The sequence below is a fragment of the Fusarium mangiferae genome, assembly GCF_900044065.1.
Source record: "Fusarium mangiferae strain MRC7560 genome assembly, contig: FMAN_scaffold017, whole genome shotgun sequence".
NCBI lineage: Eukaryota > Fungi > Ascomycota > Sordariomycetes > Hypocreales > Nectriaceae > Fusarium > Fusarium mangiferae.
Window position 1 is genome coordinate 872,560 of NW_024573937.1, and position 17,866 is coordinate 890,425.

Here is a 17,866-nt window from a genome sequence, read left to right on the forward strand (position 1 = left end):
CGACGGGTGATAGGTACCTGAAACGATCTTCAATCGCACATCTCCGAAACGCGGCGTGCATTAACGGTGTCACCCCCGCTTTAACATCTTAATGTTTCTGGTAGTCTGGTTATCCTAAATAGGTATCCAGGATATGATTCTCACATGATTTTGTTGCGTAATGTCTTAGTTGAATTGGACTTGGATGGAACATTTAACTTTTATCGGAAAGTTCCGTGCCCGTTTTACTTAATCGCTTCACTCCCGCCTAATCATGCCCTGGATGGTCCGCGTCAGGTATCTTAACTCTAGCTAAAATGTGCTGCCATTAGCTTGATCAGTATATGGAACAGCATTCCGGCTAACTGGGATACTAAACTTGGAACCCTTTGAGCTCTCTTATTATTTATCATGTTTCATATAGAACAGGCTTCTTAACACTTACGCTTTTCCCTAAGGAATAGATGCAAACGTTTGATCTACTACGCGACTCAGACACGAGACCATGACGCATTGTGTGGAGATATCATTTACCCCATTCTCCGTTTAGTCTGCGCCTCCTTGACCTCCTGCTGACAATGATCTTCACTGCTATACAACAGCTGACATGTGGCGTCGTGAGGGGCTTGTTGGCTTTCAGCTGAAAAGCTTAGGGCTACTGTGTGGGTAGTTGGTATGCTGCTAGGCTGCCTGAAGTGTTTTGAGATGATAGATCTGACAGCCGAGCCCTGCATTACGCGCCTTACCTCCTTATAGCTTCGTCTCTAAAACGATTATCCAAATTTGCAGATTACCGTTAACCGGTGGCGGATATAATCATCTTCTCTTAGCACTGATTTTAGAGTGGTTGTATTTATTTCTGGTTGGTTGGTAAAGTTTTAGCCTGTTTGGCGGCTTGACTAACTCGAAGCCTGCATTTCCCCCAAGCTAGTGGCTTGGGCTAGCAACGTATCGATTTGGGCAGGTCGTGTAATGGCTTAACTCTATTATTGGCAAACTTTTACTTGGTAAACTCTTCAGGGGACTAACTGATGGTTACATATTCCGGAGGGTTAACCAACGTTGCGGTTAGCAATCGTTCACTCAGCGGCCATTGCGTTATTACCTGATTGACACTCAAGATATACTCGAAATGAAGGAGGCGGATACTAGGGCACCGCTCATACTGGGTGTTGTCCTAACCTTACTGCTACTGACTCTTAGTATTGTGCTTTTACGAGTATACACTCGAGCTATGCTGTTGAAGCAGTTCGGTGCCGACGATATCTGGGCTGTATTATCCATGGTAATTCCCAGCTTCTACGTCAAGGCCAGGGGCTCAGGTACTAAAGGGCAAATCAACAGGCTTCAATTGCTGCATGTGCATTCAGCATACTACTAGGTAAGAGAAATTTCCGCTCCAGAACGGATGAGAAACTAAACTATCCAAAGGCATCAAATATGGATTTGGTAGACATCAAGTGTTCTTAACAGAAGAGGAATCCAGGAATTATTTCAAGGTTTGTTTCTGGGACGTCTATCGGCTTACTTGCTAATCCCACCGCAAGGTGTTTTACGTTAGCATTATCCTTTACCTTGTATCTTTAGGCGCGATCAAAACAACACTCCTCTGTCAATACTACCGCGCATTCGCTATAAACAAGATGAAGACGGTTCTCTTGGTTGCTATGGTCTTCGTTTCGGCCTGGAGCATTTCTCAAATTTTCCTTAATATCTTCATTTGCACGCCCATAGCTGCTTTCTGGGATAAAACTATTGAAGGCAAATGCATTCCGAGAAATCCGACGTGGTACATCACAGCAGCTGGGAACATCGCGACGGATATCATGATTATAGTGATCCCCTTTCCCGTGGTGATAAAGCTGAATCTGGCTCGTCGGCAGCGCTTTGTCCTGCTTGGGGTATTCTGCGTGGGCTTTCTGCAAGTTATACCCAAGCAATCTCGTCTTGTGACCTACTACTAATCGCCTGCATAGTACATGTGCCATCTCTATGGTTCGCATGGGTTACCTAGATATCCAAGAAGACCTGACCTGGGTCAACGTCGAACCGGCATGTTGGTCATTCACCGAACTTTGTTGCGGGCTGCTATGCGCCTGCGTCCCAACACTGCGGCCTTTCGTCTCACGATACTTTCCGTCAATGTCCAGCTATAATCGCTCGAGAAAAGCTTACGCTACCAACCAGCCGCCCGAGCCGCACACTTCCAATCGTTACCACGAGATCGAACTACAGAACAGACGTCATATACAGGGTGATTTACTTCAAGACGATAGCCGATCGACGAGAATATTGCGCGTGTCAGAGTTCACGGTAACGGAGACAAGGGAATTGGCGAATACAAAAGATGGGGGAAGGGAAAGCGATGATGAGGTTTTATTGGTATCTCATGTGTTTACGGCTCCTCGGCCTACTGAGAAAGCGAGAACCAGGCCAGGCAGATTGTCAGCTACAGAGTAGGTATACGCGGCGTCATAAAAGGCACTCTGACCTTTCTTCGATACAGGATGATAAAGATGTATAGTGATATGCCTACTTCAATACTACAGAGCCGCTCGTTGCATGATATCCGGCAAACTCTCATGCAGAAACCCAATTAACAACCAATTCAACTGACTCCATTCAATCAAGAACGCATCATGTCCATCGTCACTCACAATCTCTCTCAACTTGGCATTTGGTACAGCTCGCGCAATCTGCTCTTGTTCAGCAAGGGTGTACAGCCCATCACTTCGTATTCCTAGCACAAGAGTAGGCTGCTCAATCAGTGACAGTGCTTCAGTAATAGTCCGTGTTCGACCACGTGCCAGATCATGAGTGTCGAGTTTGTTGGTGAGGGCGATGTAACAGTTGCTGTCGAAGCGGTCGGAGAACTTCTTAGCTTGGTAGCGGAGGTAGGATTGGGCCGCGAAGTTGGAGTCGGCACGGTCAAATGCTACAGGTGTTTCATCGGCCCCTCCTTGGCTGTGAATTGGTGTACTGTTGCTCGGCACCGTCTCGCCGTCTTTATTTTGTGTCTTGAGCTTTTGTTAGACCCAGCCTTCTCACAAATCTTAGGTGCTCACCTTCTTCTTGTTTCCCGTACCGCGCCCAAATCGCCTCTCAAGGGAGTCCCGACTTCGATACGTCAACAATGCTGTCATACGAGCCGCTTCCAGTCCAAGAATAGGGGGATCGTCAAATCCGTAACGACCATTCTTGTATTTAACATCGCTTCGAATGGCGTGGCGCTGTGCCTCGCCCCAGCCAATGGCCCACGCACTTTGATGACTTGACGTTGCAGCTGGTACAATACAACGAACGTAGTCTTTACCAAAGAACGCCCATTCGAGAACGTGCATACCACCCATAGAGCCACCAACGACAGCAGCAACTTTCCGAACTCCGAGCCTGTCTAAGACCAGCTTGTGAAGCCTGCGATACTTAGCGGGTGATTGTGGTTGTCTCAGCAAATATCACTTACCGAACATCATCTCGGATGGTAGTTGCAGGAAAGTCAGCCCCGTACCATCCCTCCGAGTAGTCTCCATTCTTGGCTGTCACAGGACTGGCGGTTCCATATGGGCTTCCTAGACTATTCATACAGATGACAAAGAACTTGTCCGTGTCAAATGCCTTTCCAGGTCCGAGAAGCGGACCCCACCAGTCGCTGACATCTGCACTCCCAGATAACGCATGGCAAATTATCATGACATTATTGGCCTTTGGTGCCAGCTTGCCCCAGCTCATGTACGCAACTGGCACATTTCGCATCTCAACACCAGATTCGAGCGTGAAGTTGGGGACCGTCATGATTTCTCGTCCAAGGACACGATGCGAGAACGGATTGACGGGCCTGGGAATACTCCTCTCTGCGTTAAGTCAGTATAACTCTATTAAGACATGCTGAACTCAATGTCTTACCATATGTAGTACCATTACCAAGGCCATCGTGAATGGGCGTTGGCAACGCAGGGGCCATTGTCGTCGTCGTCATTCTTCGTCTTGCTGCTACAAACAATTTGCCAGAAGAGCTAATCAAAATGCACTGGGGGCGGGATAGGATATGTTTGTGGAGCGCTCTCAGAGTCTGGTGCTGGCTCATGGGAGACGATTGCTTAGTAAAAGAGTAAAGAGGGATATCATCAGGGAGGGCATACTACAGCAACGGCGTCGGGGCAGCCAACTTCAAGAATTTGTCAATCTTTCATGTCAAAGACGTAATCTGATCTCATATTCGTAAGAGATAACCCAGTGTTAGTATCTACCCGTGTTATTCTCGAACCTCCGAAGTGGCCAGCACAACCTCCGATCCTTCGACCCACTTCTGCAAGCTTCCGTACATCTTCCGATCGATAGAATAAGCTTCTGGAAGCCACTCGGTGGCCAGATCTGGATTCATCCTTGCATTTGTGGCTCCGGCAGTCCCGCTCTTGTCAAGCTTACCTATGGGGTTGCCTTCCATCTTAGCAAGGCGATCCGAGTGGTTCGGATGGTATGCATCACATACGGCTTTCTCAATGGTGAAACAGCGTTGAACAACCTTGACAGAGAATAAACCAAGTCCTGCCGTTACTTGCAGTATACCACGTATAGAGAAGACCGGACGAAAGGAAGTGAAGGTTCATAAAAAGGTTGCCTTGGTGAAGGTCTAAAATATACTCAATTACAACAACTCACCAACATTCATCTGATTCACTACTTCGACCCCAAGCATCCTTTGACCTTCAATTCAATTCTGTTTCAAAATTTCATTTACCTCCAATCAAGATGAGATTTCTTTGTCTCCACGGCTATGCCTTCAGCGTAGAGGTTCTCCAACAACAGATGGAGCCCATCACTGCTCATCTGCCAAGTGACTGGGAGTACGAATTCCTCGAGGCGGGCATGGAACCCACAGAACTGATGCTCCGTAAGTGTCAAGTAGGCCGTCTCCACTATATCCATGAAGCTAACAAGACCAGCAAATCTCAAGCAAGTCCCCAAGCCCAACTACAGCTGGTACAACTTTCCCTACCCGGAAGACGTCGAGGAGGCATATGAGCGTCTAGCTGCCTACGTCGAGTCAGAAGGTCCCTTTGATGGAGTCTGGGGCTTCTCCCAGGGTGGTTCTATGGCCGCCCTTCTTCTTCTCATGCACCAAGCTGAGCATCCCGATACACCATACCCTTTCAAGATGGCCATCTTCGCATCAGCCTTCCTTCCCCACTCCTTTGACAATGGTGTGATCAGCTGGGATCTTACAGAGAAGAACACTCTTGAGCCGACATACCTCCCTGGACGAATTGACGTTTCTCACTGCAAGAGGTTGGACTGGAAGAAAGATCTTCACACTTCAATTGAGTATGACATGATCAACGCTGTCAAGGATGAGCTTGACTTTCCTGTTGATCTCCTCCTTCGATGGAGACCGAGTGATATCCCTGAAAAGATCCCAGTACCTTCTGTCCATGTCCGTGGTTTGAAGGATCACTACTCATTCGTCGATGAGTCTGTATACGAGTTGTTTGATCCCGATATGGCGAGGAAGATGACACATCGTGGTGGACACAACTTTCCCCGATATAACGAGGAGTTGGTGCACTTTGCAGAGTTGATTATCGAGACGGTTGTTTCTCTTCACTAGAGGATTATGGTCGTTTTTCTTATGTTAATGTTGCTGGATGGCTGATTGCAAACGAAAAGTTTCAGAATTGTTATAGGACATGATAGATTATTTCTTTACCATAGACTTCGGAAAATAGATTGAGATTGTGTCTTTACATCTTTCATAGACTGTGATTCCTCTCACGTCTCGCATAAAGTCTAGCCATACATGGACTCTTCAAGATCTCATTATTGGTTTTAGAAACTATAGCCTAATCTTATAGACAGTACAGGCGCTTTGGGTGACCAGATACAGGAGCTTATCCTCTTAGTGCAATCAGGAAGTATCCAGAAGATCGTCGGATTAGATGTCAGTGTTGATGGATAGCTATCGAGAAAACCTCTGATTGCCGTGAAGAAAGATGTATTTAACAGCCAAAAGCCGAAAGTTGATCACGATTAGATTAAAAGGAGGAAGGAAAATTAAGCCGGATTGCTCCAGCTCTCATGACTATAGATGACAGTACGAACAGCTTGTATTGTACACTCCAGTAGCACTTGACATATACTTATGCTCTACAATGACGCCGATATAATAACTACCTACTTTAGCTCTGTTAAGTAAGAAACCACGTGCTTGATTGTTTACAGATATGATCTATATGGCGTTCTTCGTAAATAATTCATTATGCAACATATTCAGCGCCCTAGTGGCGTCCTTATCCGGGATCACACAAGATATGTTGATCTCGCTAGCGCCTGTCACCAAAACATATTAGCACACAATTTTTCAATGACTCAGCTACATTTAACGTACCTTGGGAGATCATCTCGATGTTGACATCCTGCTCCCCCAGAATGGCAAACATCTTGCCAGCAATCCCAGTCATATTCTTCAATTCAGCACCAACGAGACTCAGGATAGCCATGTCAGGCAGCACATTGACCTCTCCTTCTTCAGCAAGCCTGCACTGAACATTCTTGATCTGGGAAGGATCCATGTTGGAACTGTTGATTGCCATAGAAACATGGACTTCCGAGGTGGAGATTAGATCGACTGAGATATCGTGCTCGGCCAGAATGGTGAAGACCTTGACGAAGAAGCCGTGAGACATGGACTGTTTGTTGCTGAGGATGTTGAAGATGGTGATGTCTCGTTTGATAGTGACAGCAGTTGGCATTTTCGGCAGTGCTGTGGAAGAAGTACTGTCCGAGTCGGAAGGATCTAGGTAGTCGATCGGCCACGAAGATGTGTCATCGCCATCAGTGGGAACAACAACAGTTCCTTGGCCCCACGGCTTCTGCACATTCTTGACAAAGATGCTAACTGGAGGCTTTGCTTGGATTGCCAGAGACAGTGCAAGATGATGAATGACCTCTGATCCATAGAATGTAAGTTCAGCTGCTTCTGACGGAGTAATCGAAGGGAGGCACCTAGCATCAGGAACTTCTCTGGGATCAGCTGTGAAAATGCCATCAACCTCTTTCCAGATCTGTACCCTCTCTGCATGTAAACCGATCGCCACCAAGACAGCACACAGATCAGAATATCCTCTTCCAATACCACTGTCTATCAGACTCCCCGGAACAGCGCCGAAGAAACCAGTGATGACGGGGACTCTCCCATTGCAAGCTTCAACTCGCTTCCCAAAGACTGCTGCAGCTTCGGGGAAGAAGTCGGGTTTCAACTGATCCAGGTTATTGCTGGGTACAATATCGGAGAGATCGACGTACTCCGCTGGGATGTCTCTGTCTCGTAGCATAGCAACCATGAGTCGACAGCTCAGCTTCTCGCCGAAGCTGACCATTTTGTCTTTTGCTTTGCCATTAATGTCGAGGTTGAAGCGCTTAGCAGCGGATGTGTAATCAAGTAGCTCTTGGCAATCTGCCGTGATTTGTCGAATTGTCTCATCACGGATGTCCTGTCTCGAGATATACATCTGGACAGTGGCCACTTGGTCGTCACGGATATCTCGAATGATACTGCGAAGTCTGTCGAATAGTAACTCTTGCATGTCAGGGTCTTGAGTTATGGCTACAATGCCTCTCAACGTCCGGTAGACTTGTAGCAGCCTTGATAATCGTGATTAGTAGCTTGAGATGGTGCGAGGTTATCTGGTTGTTTGACTCACCTACTCGTTGTTCCAAAGACTTTCTTGCCTGAGCTTCTTGCAGAACATATCACTGCTGGTCTGTCACCTCCAAGTCTCGCACTGCAACAAAATTAGCCGGCGAGCTTGATACGCTAGTGGCTCAGATGTACCTTTTCACAATCTCGGCAACCTACCATGTTCATGTCAGCATTCGTCACGATGGCAAAGCAGTTGAACAAAGAGCGATGCAACTGACCTTGTCTGGAAATTTACCAATGCTAGTTCCACCAAACTTCTGAACCACCCAGGAATTATCTCGACGACTACGCATACTGGCAAGCTTCGCAAGATACGCAAGGACGAACTATTGCAGGGCTGATTGGGTTTGCAGCGATTCAAGCGCAGTTATAACTTGGATAATTAATTATGTTCTCGGCAAGCCCAAAAATAGCAACTATGAATGTCAGTCCCTTGTCACGTTTAGTTCAGGCAGCTCTCAACATCCTTATCCTCGGCGGCTTATCTTATCGCGAGAAGTCCCCGATGTCAGCGCCGAGGTAGTGAGAATTGATGAAAACAGTGAACATGGGTATCTTGGGTTGCATGTTTGCCAATTCAAGACTCAATAACATCACCTTGAGAGGTAAAGTTTCCGGGTGCACACTGCAATACAATTGGCCAACACCGAAAACCTCAAGTCATTGAAATTTGGACAAATCGGTATGGCCCAGGGGAGCCTCCGATTGCTCTGACTATCGGGAGGCTGGTCGGAACCTTTTTCGTCTGATCCGATCCGAGCATTCACATCACATTTGGGCTGTTCATATGTTGCTGAAATCAGATCATACCAATAGCACTTGAGATCGCATCAAGATGTTTGCAACTGACGAAAGAGAGAGGTCAAAGCCATTGATTCTCGGGCCGCATCCTGCTAAACCCTGCATGTGAACAGACGCGTCTCCCATGATCAACTTATTTACTTTTGAAAGGCCAAATAGATAACTTTCCGAAATCCCAAACCCCCTCAATTGTAAAAATATCCTTCCGAATGATCTCCTTGATCTCCTCCTCGCTCTCAGCCTTGATGATCATAACTGTTCCATTCTCGGCGATTTGTTGGCCCTCGGCGCTGTGATGAGCAAGGGTGCTGCCGAAGAAGGGGACGCGGCCGGCTTTGACCAGGGGAGCTGCGTCTTGGTTGTGAGGCTTTAGGAGGACTTGTCGCTTGGCCAGGACGTCAGGATGATCAGGGATTACGACGAGGTATTCTTTGAGCTCGGCGGACATGATGGGCAGTGGTGGAGATGTTGGTGTAGAAGAAATAATAGTTCAAAGACTGTTCTGATGTGCCAATGGCTTATACTTTGAGATGGAGGCGGTGCTTAGCTGTCAGTAATTAAATATATTGGTGATCTTGGAATCATCGCATCCACATCTTGGCCCAATGCTGGCCGAACTATCATCGTCCAATGCTTACTGGAGTTTCGGATCGGGGAACAAGGAAACATTGGATCTTGAGACGGCGCCAAATTAAGTAATCAAAGTGCCACCTGACCTGCTACCAATTTGCCCAATTCTTTTTGTCGCTTTAGGTCAAGGTCCATGGGCCCCCGAAACAGGCTCTTCCGGAACCGGGACTTATTGGCTTCGGACGGAGCCTTTCGGTGGGTTTGTCGATCCACTTGTTTCGTGACTTCATGCCTAACCATTCTGGGGCTAATAGAAAAATTGAGAGAAATCGGTGATAAGATAGGTAATGGCTCGGCTCGGTTTAACAGAAACCGCCTCTAAAACCGCTGACGAAAATGGTGTCATGCAGCCTCAAGCGCGACTGTTCTACCCTATTTCACTTTGAATAATTATTTGCAAAGCGCGTTTACAGAACAATAAACGCGTTTTTCACTATAATCACATCTTTTAAGTAGTAAATAACTATTAGAAGGACTTTTTATACTAGAATTATATAGTATACTGTAAATATATATAATTAAGGACGCGTTCTATCTTTAAAAAACAAGGAAATAAGAAAATTCCCTGAGCAAACTAAAATATGGAACGATCTGGTCATACAGTGTAACCAATGTTCACTCTCAAGAAAACTAAGACTCTATGCAATCAAGGCAGACTTGGCCATAACCTTCTTGGCAAATCCCGTCAGAGGATCATTACTGACAATGTCAAAGACAGAGAGGTCAGCCTGGAACTCCTTCAGTAGCCAAGTACGAATCTCAATCGCGACAAGACTGTCAATGCCAAGTGCAGGCAGCGACTTTCGCGAATCCATATCCTCCACATCAGCCTTGATGATCTTGGAAACGCCCTCCAAAAGCTGCTGTAACACAATTTCGTAGACCTCATCGGGCGAAGCAGCCGCGGCGATGAGCTTCTTCCAGTCCTGGCCACCAGCGACAGCACCAGTGCCTTGACGATCCAGTTGGTTGAGCACCGCGAATCGCGAGTCGGCAAACCAGTAGGGGTCGTTGGCTGCGAGCTTGTCGAGTTGGCCACCAGTAGACGCGCCGAGAGCGACCTGTGTGGGGGTACGGCCTGAGATGGCGGCCTTGATGACGTTGAGAACATCGTTCTCATCCATGCCGAGCAGACCGCCATCCTTGAGAAGCTGGAAGACTTCGCTGCGCTCTGTGGAAACACCGATCCCGACGACGAGACTGAGGTTGATGCTGGTGGCTGCGAGTCCCGAAGCCGCGCGCTGGTGGGCGAGCGCGTCTTGATACGTGTTGCCCGCGTTGTAGTTGGCCTGACCACGAGATCCGATGATACCAGCAATCGAAGACAGGCAGATGAAGAAGTCCAAGTCGGTAGGGAGGAGGTCGTGGAGGTTACGCGTCGCGAGGAGCTTGGGACGGAGAGACGCGTTCCAATCGTCAGCTGTCATGTTACTGTAGACCGCGTCCTAAAGCGCGTTAGTGAGTGAATACAAACGATCTCGAGGATGACTTACTCTTAGATCCATGGCACAGTGAATCAATCCCTTGATGGCAGGGAAGCTCTGCTTCACGTCGTTGATGACGGGCTCGAGCTGAGACTTCTCTGCGACATCAACCGCAAATGCCTTGGCTTGGACACCTTGAGCGTGAACTTCATCAAGAAGAGCCCGGGCTTCGGGACGCGAAGCGGCCGATCGAGAGAGGAAGACGAGATGACGCGCTCCTCGTTGGACGAGAAGTCGCGTCACGGATCGACCAATGCCGCCAAGACCACCAATGAGGACGTATGTGGCATCATGAGGCAGACAGAAGCTCTCAAGGCCATCAGGAACAACCTGGAAATGGGTTAGCACGCGTTAATAGAGAACAGTTGAGCGGAGACTTACTGGGACAATGTCATCAGGACGAGGGTAGAGCACGATCTTACCAACGTGACCACCACTCTGCATCAGCCTGAAAGCCTTAGAGACCTCACCGAAAGAGTATCGTGCAAGGTTGTTTAAAGGCGAAATGGCATTCTTGGACAGAAGCTCGACAACCTGGTTGCCGATGGCCTCGAAACGATCAGGATAGCTAATGACCTGTGTCAAGATGTCTAATCCTGAGAAGGTGATGTTATCGAGGAACGGACGCATGTCCAAGCCACTGTTGTCGTAGATATCTCGCTTTCCAAGCTCAATGAAACGACCGAAGGGTGCAACGCAAAGCCATGTTCGGCGAAGGGCTTCACCAGCAAGAGAGTTGATGACTACATCGACACCTCGTTGGTTCGTGAGACGGAGGATACCATCAGCGAAAGAGTAGTCACGGCTATTAAAGATGTGAGACTCCTTAATACCGTACTCTTCGACCAAAAGGCGCTTCTTCTTCTCAGAAGACACAGTAGCAAAGATCTCAGCGCCGAGGTACTTGGCGAGACGAATGGCAGTCTGACCAACACCACCCGCCGCAGAGTGAATCAAGACTGACTCACCGCGCTGAAGACGCGCGACATCAATGAGGGAGTGGACGACCGTAGCAGAGGTACACATTAAAGAAGCTGCTTCTTCATCGCCCAGATGATCAGGTGTCCGCTGAAAAGTACGAGGATCGACGCGAACACGAGTCTGGAAACAACCTGCATGCATACCAAAGACACGATCACCAACCTTGAACTTCTGCACACCAGCGCCAACCTTGACGACAACACCTGCACACTCAATACCGAGGGTGTTATCCTCCATCTGACCCATTGCAACCATGACATCTCGGAAGTTCAGTCCCACAGAACCAACCTCGATCTCGATCTGGTTATCACCAAGAGGTTCAGGGAGATCAGGCACTGAGAGGTACTCGAGAGTGTCGAGGAGACCGGGATCGCGGATCGAGAGCTGCAGAGGCTTGGAGACTTGCTTGAGAGGAATCTTGACGGCCGAGAGCTTGTTTCCAGTTTTGGAGGAGTCGAGGAGGGCTTTGAGGTCAGGGTTGGGAATGAGGCGCTCGACGAGGACTTGGTTATCACGGATGACATACTCGGAGTCTGAGGTCTCACCGAAGGTCTTGCGAGAGATGTTATCGATGATAGATAAGATGGTCTTGGTGTTAGAGGCGGAATCAAGGGCAGCGGATGCATCAAGACCAAGGGTAGTGAAGGAGATGTCAGGGTGTTCGGCACGAATGGTCCGTCCAAGACCGTTGACGAGGCCTCGAGAGGCAGTATCGAGAGTCAGCCAGAGAGTACCTTGCGAAGCAAGGAAGAGCGAGCGAAGCTTGGCAAACGTCTCGTGATGAAAGCCCTCTAGGAAAGGAGCATCTATATCGAGGGCGGACAGGGTCAAGAATGGAGTGGCCTGCTCGGGGATGCTGCCAAAGTCAGTCTTGGCGACCTCGTAACCCTGAGAGGTCAAGTCACTCTCAGCCTGTGCAATGAGTTGGCCGAGACCGGGGGACGTGGTAGATGGAGTGACGATGAGGACTCGGCGGACGGGGGGTTCTGTCTCGGGCTTGTGGCGCGCGATGGTGAGGTCTGAAACGGTAGTCGAGGTGAAACCGGTAGAGGTGAGAAGGTCAGTAGAGATGGCGGCAGTGTGATTGGCGATCAGAAGAATACCAGAGGGTTTGAGGACCTTCTTGGCGTTCTTTAAGACGAGTGAGATATCGCCTTGCTGGTCTTCAACTTCGAGGATGATGACATCGAGTGCCACGTCCTCGAAGCCCTGAGTGCTGGGATCCTGAGCGAGGTCAAGCTTCTCCTGCTGAACCTTGTTCTTCCAAGTCTCAGGGACAGAAATCAACTCATCGGCAGGTCCGTCTAGGGGAGTGGTAAGAGCAACAGAGGAGAGACTACCTTGGAGATCCTCAGCCTGCGCAGTGAGAGCCTTGAGCAGAGTGCTTGAAGTAGACGAGCTGTACTCAAGGACGCTCAGTCCAGGTCGCTTCTGGCCGAGGAGAGACAGGTAGCTGCCCAGCTTAGAGGCCAAGTCGGTACCTGTGAGCAACTGTCCAAGGGTCGCAGCATCAGAGATCTCGACATCGACCACTTTCTTGGGAACAACAGGAACATGTCCAAGCGACTGGCCATCACCCGAAGAAGAATCAGAGGCACCCCTCAAAGGCACAGTTTTGCATCCCTTGAGCGCAATCAAAGGCTTGGATCCACCCTCAGCAAATGCAATGACATCGCTCAGCATGTTGGTCGCACCATGTTTCTTGGAAGTACTGAAACCATGATACTTGGTACCGCCAGTCGAGTCAAAGTCCGCAGAGATGTAAAGAGAAGCAGTCGAGACGGGGACTCGTGCCTTGATCTCGGCGGCGTCACCGGTGCTGGAGATCAAGAGATGGACAAAGACATCGAGAACGGCGGGATGGATCAGGTGAGCGGGCTCCCACTTCTTGGGGTAGAAGTCCTTCGTGTCGGTGACTTCCATAGAGAAGTGAGCCTTGTGATCAAAGAGATTGAGTTCCTTGACACCGCGGAATGCTGGGCCGAGGCTGAAACCCGACTCGTCGAGCTTGGTGTAGAAGACGGTTGCGTCAACGCCGGGAAGGTCAGACTCGGAGATGTCCTTGTACTCTTGGTTCAGAAGAGCGTTGGCGGCAGCCTCCTCATCCAAGAACGTGCTGTTGGTATCATGCTTATAAGACGTGCTGACAAGACCAGTACAGTTGGTCGTCCAAGAACCACTCTCATTGCGACTCGAAACCGTAAACTCAGTCCAATGCGACCACGATACATTCGGCCCAGATCTCCAAGGCGTAAGCTGAAGTCTCGTCTCGACAGTCTGGTCAGGGGGAACAACAAGAGCACTGCCAATGTTGACATCACGAATGGTATAACCTTCAACATCAGTTCGCGTCTCAACCTGTCGCAGGCCCTCAATCGCCATGACGATCATACCAGCCATGGGGTAGATATTGGTGTTCTGGAACCGATGGTGCTCAATCCACGGCTGCTCTGAGATGCGGAGGTAGTTGTGCCATGCGGGCTCGGCCTTGGTGGAGCGAGGATCTCTGACGCCGAGGAGTTCGAGGCGAGGATGCTTGCGTTGCTTGTAGGCGGTTACTGCGGCGGATTCGTGCCAGTAGCTGTTGGCGGTGTTCCAAGCGTAGGGGGGGAGATCGACGAGTGCGGAGGTGGTCTCGGTGTAGGCGTTGGCGAGAGGAACGTTGACCTGGTGGCCGAGAACGTGAAGTTCACCAACGACTTCGAGAGTAGTCTGGATGGCATCTTGCTTTCGCTTGATGGCAGAGAAGTACTTTGGCGAGGCACCCTTATCACCAATGCTATCGAGGATCTGCTTTAGAGGTCCTTGGAGTGCAGCGTGAGGTCCAATCTCAACCATAGCATCCGCACTACCTTTCTTACCCGAGGTCTTGCGCTTACCCAATGCACCAGCGTTAACAGCAGCAGTGACAGCACCCGAGAAGTTGACAGGGCTGACGAGGTTGGCAACCCAGTACGCAGGGCCAAGTTCAGTGCCATCGGTTGGCTTGGCCGAGACGGAGGAGAACATGCGGACTTTGGGGTTGCCAGGCTTGAGCTCCCATTTGCCGGAGAGAGAGTTAAGATACTCCTCTGAGATCTGCTGCATGTGGTGAGAGTGGTAAGCTGTAGTGACGCGGAGTTTACGGGCGAAGATGTCGTCAGCTTGAAGGAATGTGAGGACCTCATCGATGCCTTCGACGTCGCCGGAGAGAGTGACACTGGCGGGACTGTTGATGCAAGCGATGACAATCTTGCCTGCTGTAACGCGGCTCATATACTCACTCACACGATCAGGACCAAGACCGACAGCTGCCATGGATCCAGTCTTGGTAATATTGCCAGTAAGATGACCACGGAAGTAAGCAATCCTCATGGCAGCCTCCTTGTCAAAAGCACCCTTGGCATAAGCAGCAGCAATCTCACCACTAGAATGACCAACAGTGACTTGAGGGTGAATACCCCAACTCCCAAGAAGATCAATGATGCTGAGCTGGAGAGCAGTGCAGGAAGGTTGGCTGACATAGGGAAGGTCAATGATAGACTCCTTCGCATCGTGGTTGAGCTCTTCAACAAGATCCCAGGTGCTGCCGAAGTCCTTGAGGTACTGGCTGCATGCGTGGAGAGATTGCTGGAAGACGGGGTACTTCTGGAGTTCTCTGCCCATGGCAAACCATTGAGCTCCTTGGCCTGTGAAGATGAAGGTGAGGGCCTGGGATCGTGGAACGCGAGCGGCCTTGGTGGGTGCGCCGTCCAGGGCTTGCTGGAGCTCTTCGATGGTGGAAGCAGCGGCATAGGTCTTCCAGGGAAGAGCAGAGCGCTTCTCGGAGAGGGTGTAGGCGAGGCGGTGGAGGAATTGGTCCTCTGGAAGTTTGCGGGTTGAAGGTTCAGCGAGATATGCCTGTAGGGTTTGGCTGAGACGGGCGATGCCAGACTCTTCGTGGGATGAGAGGAGGAAGAGATGAGATTTCTTATCGTTCTTCTCAATAACGTCTTGAGATCCATTGGCAATCAGGCCCGTATTGAGAACACCTTCGACCTTGGTATTGTGATGGCCCTTGAGGTTGTGAGTTTTGAGGAAGTGGTACGCATCATCCAAAACAGCATGAGCGTTGGCACCACCGTAACCAAAACTGTTGATACTGGCCCGTCGTAGACCAGCGGGCCACTTGATTTCCTCGGTAGGAATGTTGATCTTCCACTCATCAAGCTTGATCTTCGGATTAACGTGCTCAAGCCCATAAGTTGGAGAAATCACACCACTCTCAAGACTGTAAATCGTCTTGACAAGACCCGCAAGACCACTCGCCCCCTCAAGATGTCCAATGTTACTCTTCACAGAGCCAACATAGACAGGTTTCTCCCTCGTCTTACCAAACACATTTCCAATGACCGAGCACTCAATTGGATCACCGACCTTGGTGCCAGTTCCATGCGCCTCAAAGAAATTGGTCTTGTCGAAGCTCAGACCAGCTGAAGCATAAGTCGCACGGATGAGCTCTTCCTGGCGAGAAGCAGAAGGTTGCGTGATGCCGAGGGTTCGACCGTCCTGGTTACTGCCCGTGCTTCGGAGGACGGCACGGATGGTGTCGCCGTCGGCAAGTGCTTTATCAAGACGCTTGAGGACGACGAAGCCACCACCTTCTGCCCGGGCGTAGCCGTTGGCTGAGGCGTCGAAGGAGTGGCATTTATTGTCGGCGCTGAGGAAGGACATGGAGGACATGAAGACGCCGAAGTTGGGGAGGAGATGGAGACCGAGGCCCCCGACGAGAGCCTGCTAAATTAGAACTAGTTCCTGGTGGTGCTTGGTATGGAACTCACAGAGTCGCTTTCGCCGTTTCGGATGCTCTGGCCCGCGAGGTGCAGGGCAGTCAACGTAGAGGAGCAAGCGGTGTCGATGGTGACACTGGGGCCCTTGAGGTTGAAGAACCACGAGATGCGATTTGAAAGAAGGGCTGGACCGGTGCCGGTGGCGGTGTACTTGGGTGCGCTGTCCATGTCGTAGGCTTGAAGATCCCAGTAATCATGCTGGCATGCTCCGATGTAGCAAGACATGTGTTGATTGGCGACCTCGTCGATCTTGAGACCAGCTAGGAAATGTCAGGACCGGCTTCACAAAACAACAGTATGACGTACCATTCTCGATGCCCTCGTAGGCCAGCTCAAGGAGAATCCTCTGCGTGGGATCCATTCCCCTCGCCTCCTCGGGCGTAATGGAGAAGAACCCAGCATCAAACTTATCAACATCACTCTTCAGAAAATACCCTTGTTTGGTATTCAACGTCCCCGCCCTTCCACCATCAGGATGATAAAACCCATCGATGTTGAAACGGCTCTCAGGAACATCACTCAGAGCATTCCTCCCCTCCTTCAGAAGATCCCAGAGATGACGAGGCGAAGTTGCATCACCTGGAAATCTACCAGAGACTCCGATGACAGCGATAGCGGACGAGATGTCGCCGTCTACCTGAGGGCGGCCAGCGTCGTGTTCAGCGCCACCATTGGCAGTGCCATTGTTAGCACCGCCGTTAGCAGCGTTGTGAAAGCCATTAGCGCTAGGATGAGCTCCATTGCCGTTGCTAGTGCCGTTTGCGCCGTTGGAGCCATTGGAGAGAGTCATTGTGAGAGGGGGAAAAGAGTCAGAAACAAAGATTGGGTGATGGGCGCTGGCTTGCTTTGGATTTGACTCTGAAGGAAGGATGATGATCACAGAAACACTAACATGAAAACGACTTGGATCAGATATATGAACTGAAGCATTGCTATAATATGATAGCTACAGTGCAGATTACCCATTGCCGCTCGGAGCTAGCTAGACCGGGTTAACAAGCTTAGGTTTCATCTACCGAGTATTTCGTGCATCCGACTAAAGCTCATGCACGTCTTCGGAAGATATTGACCCTAAGATCGGAGGTTGCGTCAGCGTCGGCGCCGAGAAAATTACCCACTGTACCCTTGTCAGACCGGGCCCGGAAAGTCCGCGACCAATGATAATGAGCCGGGGATAACAGAATTTGAGCTGCCGGATTATTCTTGCGTGATATTCGACGCTCAAAAAGGATCCGTATTTGCCTCAGTGGAATGAAGTTGCAAGCTGAGACATTTTTTCTTTTCGTTCATTCTCGCCGACACGTTATCGGGGCCTCCAATTTCTCGATGCAATGGGTTTAAGGATAAGATACTGCTAGCGAAGTTTACACCTTACCTATTCACTTGTCGATAGACCAGCTACTATCATTTTGAGGTAAGATGTACTCCGTACCCATCTGGGATATAGTAGAGGCATGTTGCTCGGGGTTTATTTACCATTAATAAAT

The 17,866-nt window shown here is 49.7% G+C and overlaps 6 protein-coding genes across 6 annotated transcripts; 2 read left to right on the plus strand and 4 right to left on the minus strand.

The window, feature by feature from the left end:
- Positions 1-1,622: 1,622 nt before the first annotated feature.
- FMAN_03669 (uncharacterized protein) lies at positions 1,623-2,439 on the plus strand (the record flags this gene model as incomplete). The annotated part of the gene is made up of 2 exons (XM_041824449.1): positions 1,623-1,900; positions 1,956-2,439. The coding sequence occupies 2 exons, from the start codon at positions 1,623-1,625 to the stop codon at positions 2,437-2,439; spliced, it is 762 nt and encodes a 253-aa protein (XP_041689928.1).
- Positions 2,440-2,522: 83 nt separating this feature from the next.
- FMAN_03668 (putative homoserine O-acetyltransferase) lies at positions 2,523-4,063 on the minus strand (the record flags this gene model as incomplete). The annotated part of the gene is made up of 4 exons (XM_041824450.1): positions 2,523-2,996; positions 3,045-3,393; positions 3,443-3,830; positions 3,883-4,063. 4 exons carry the CDS (start codon positions 4,061-4,063, stop codon positions 2,523-2,525), a joined length of 1,392 nt encoding a protein of 463 aa, XP_041689929.1.
- Positions 4,064-4,728: 665 nt separating this feature from the next.
- FMAN_03667 (uncharacterized protein) lies at positions 4,729-5,584 on the plus strand (the record flags this gene model as incomplete). The annotated part of the gene is made up of 2 exons (XM_041824451.1): positions 4,729-4,870; positions 4,923-5,584. 2 exons carry the CDS (start codon positions 4,729-4,731, stop codon positions 5,582-5,584), a joined length of 804 nt encoding a protein of 267 aa, XP_041689930.1.
- A 618-nt stretch (positions 5,585-6,202) lies between these two features.
- Positions 6,203-7,968, minus strand: FMAN_03666 (putative aspartate kinase; the record flags this gene model as incomplete). Its single annotated transcript, XM_041824452.1, has 5 exons — positions 6,203-6,303; positions 6,362-7,617; positions 7,677-7,757; positions 7,808-7,827; positions 7,894-7,968. The coding sequence occupies 5 exons, from the start codon at positions 7,966-7,968 to the stop codon at positions 6,203-6,205; spliced, it is 1,533 nt and encodes a 510-aa protein (XP_041689931.1).
- Positions 7,969-8,609: 641 nt separating this feature from the next.
- On the minus strand, positions 8,610-8,924 carry FMAN_03665 (uncharacterized protein; the record flags this gene model as incomplete). The annotated part of the gene is made up of 1 exon (XM_041824453.1): positions 8,610-8,924. The coding sequence occupies one exon, from the start codon at positions 8,922-8,924 to the stop codon at positions 8,610-8,612; it is 315 nt and encodes a 104-aa protein (XP_041689932.1).
- An 820-nt stretch (positions 8,925-9,744) lies between these two features.
- Positions 9,745-17,169, minus strand: FMAN_03664 (polyketide synthase; the record flags this gene model as incomplete). Its single annotated transcript, XM_041824454.1, has 5 exons — positions 9,745-10,551; positions 10,600-10,920; positions 10,972-16,323; positions 16,371-16,639; positions 16,686-17,169. The coding sequence occupies 5 exons, from the start codon at positions 17,167-17,169 to the stop codon at positions 9,745-9,747; spliced, it is 7,233 nt and encodes a 2,410-aa protein (XP_041689933.1).
- Between the last annotated feature and the right edge of the window lie 697 nt (positions 17,170-17,866).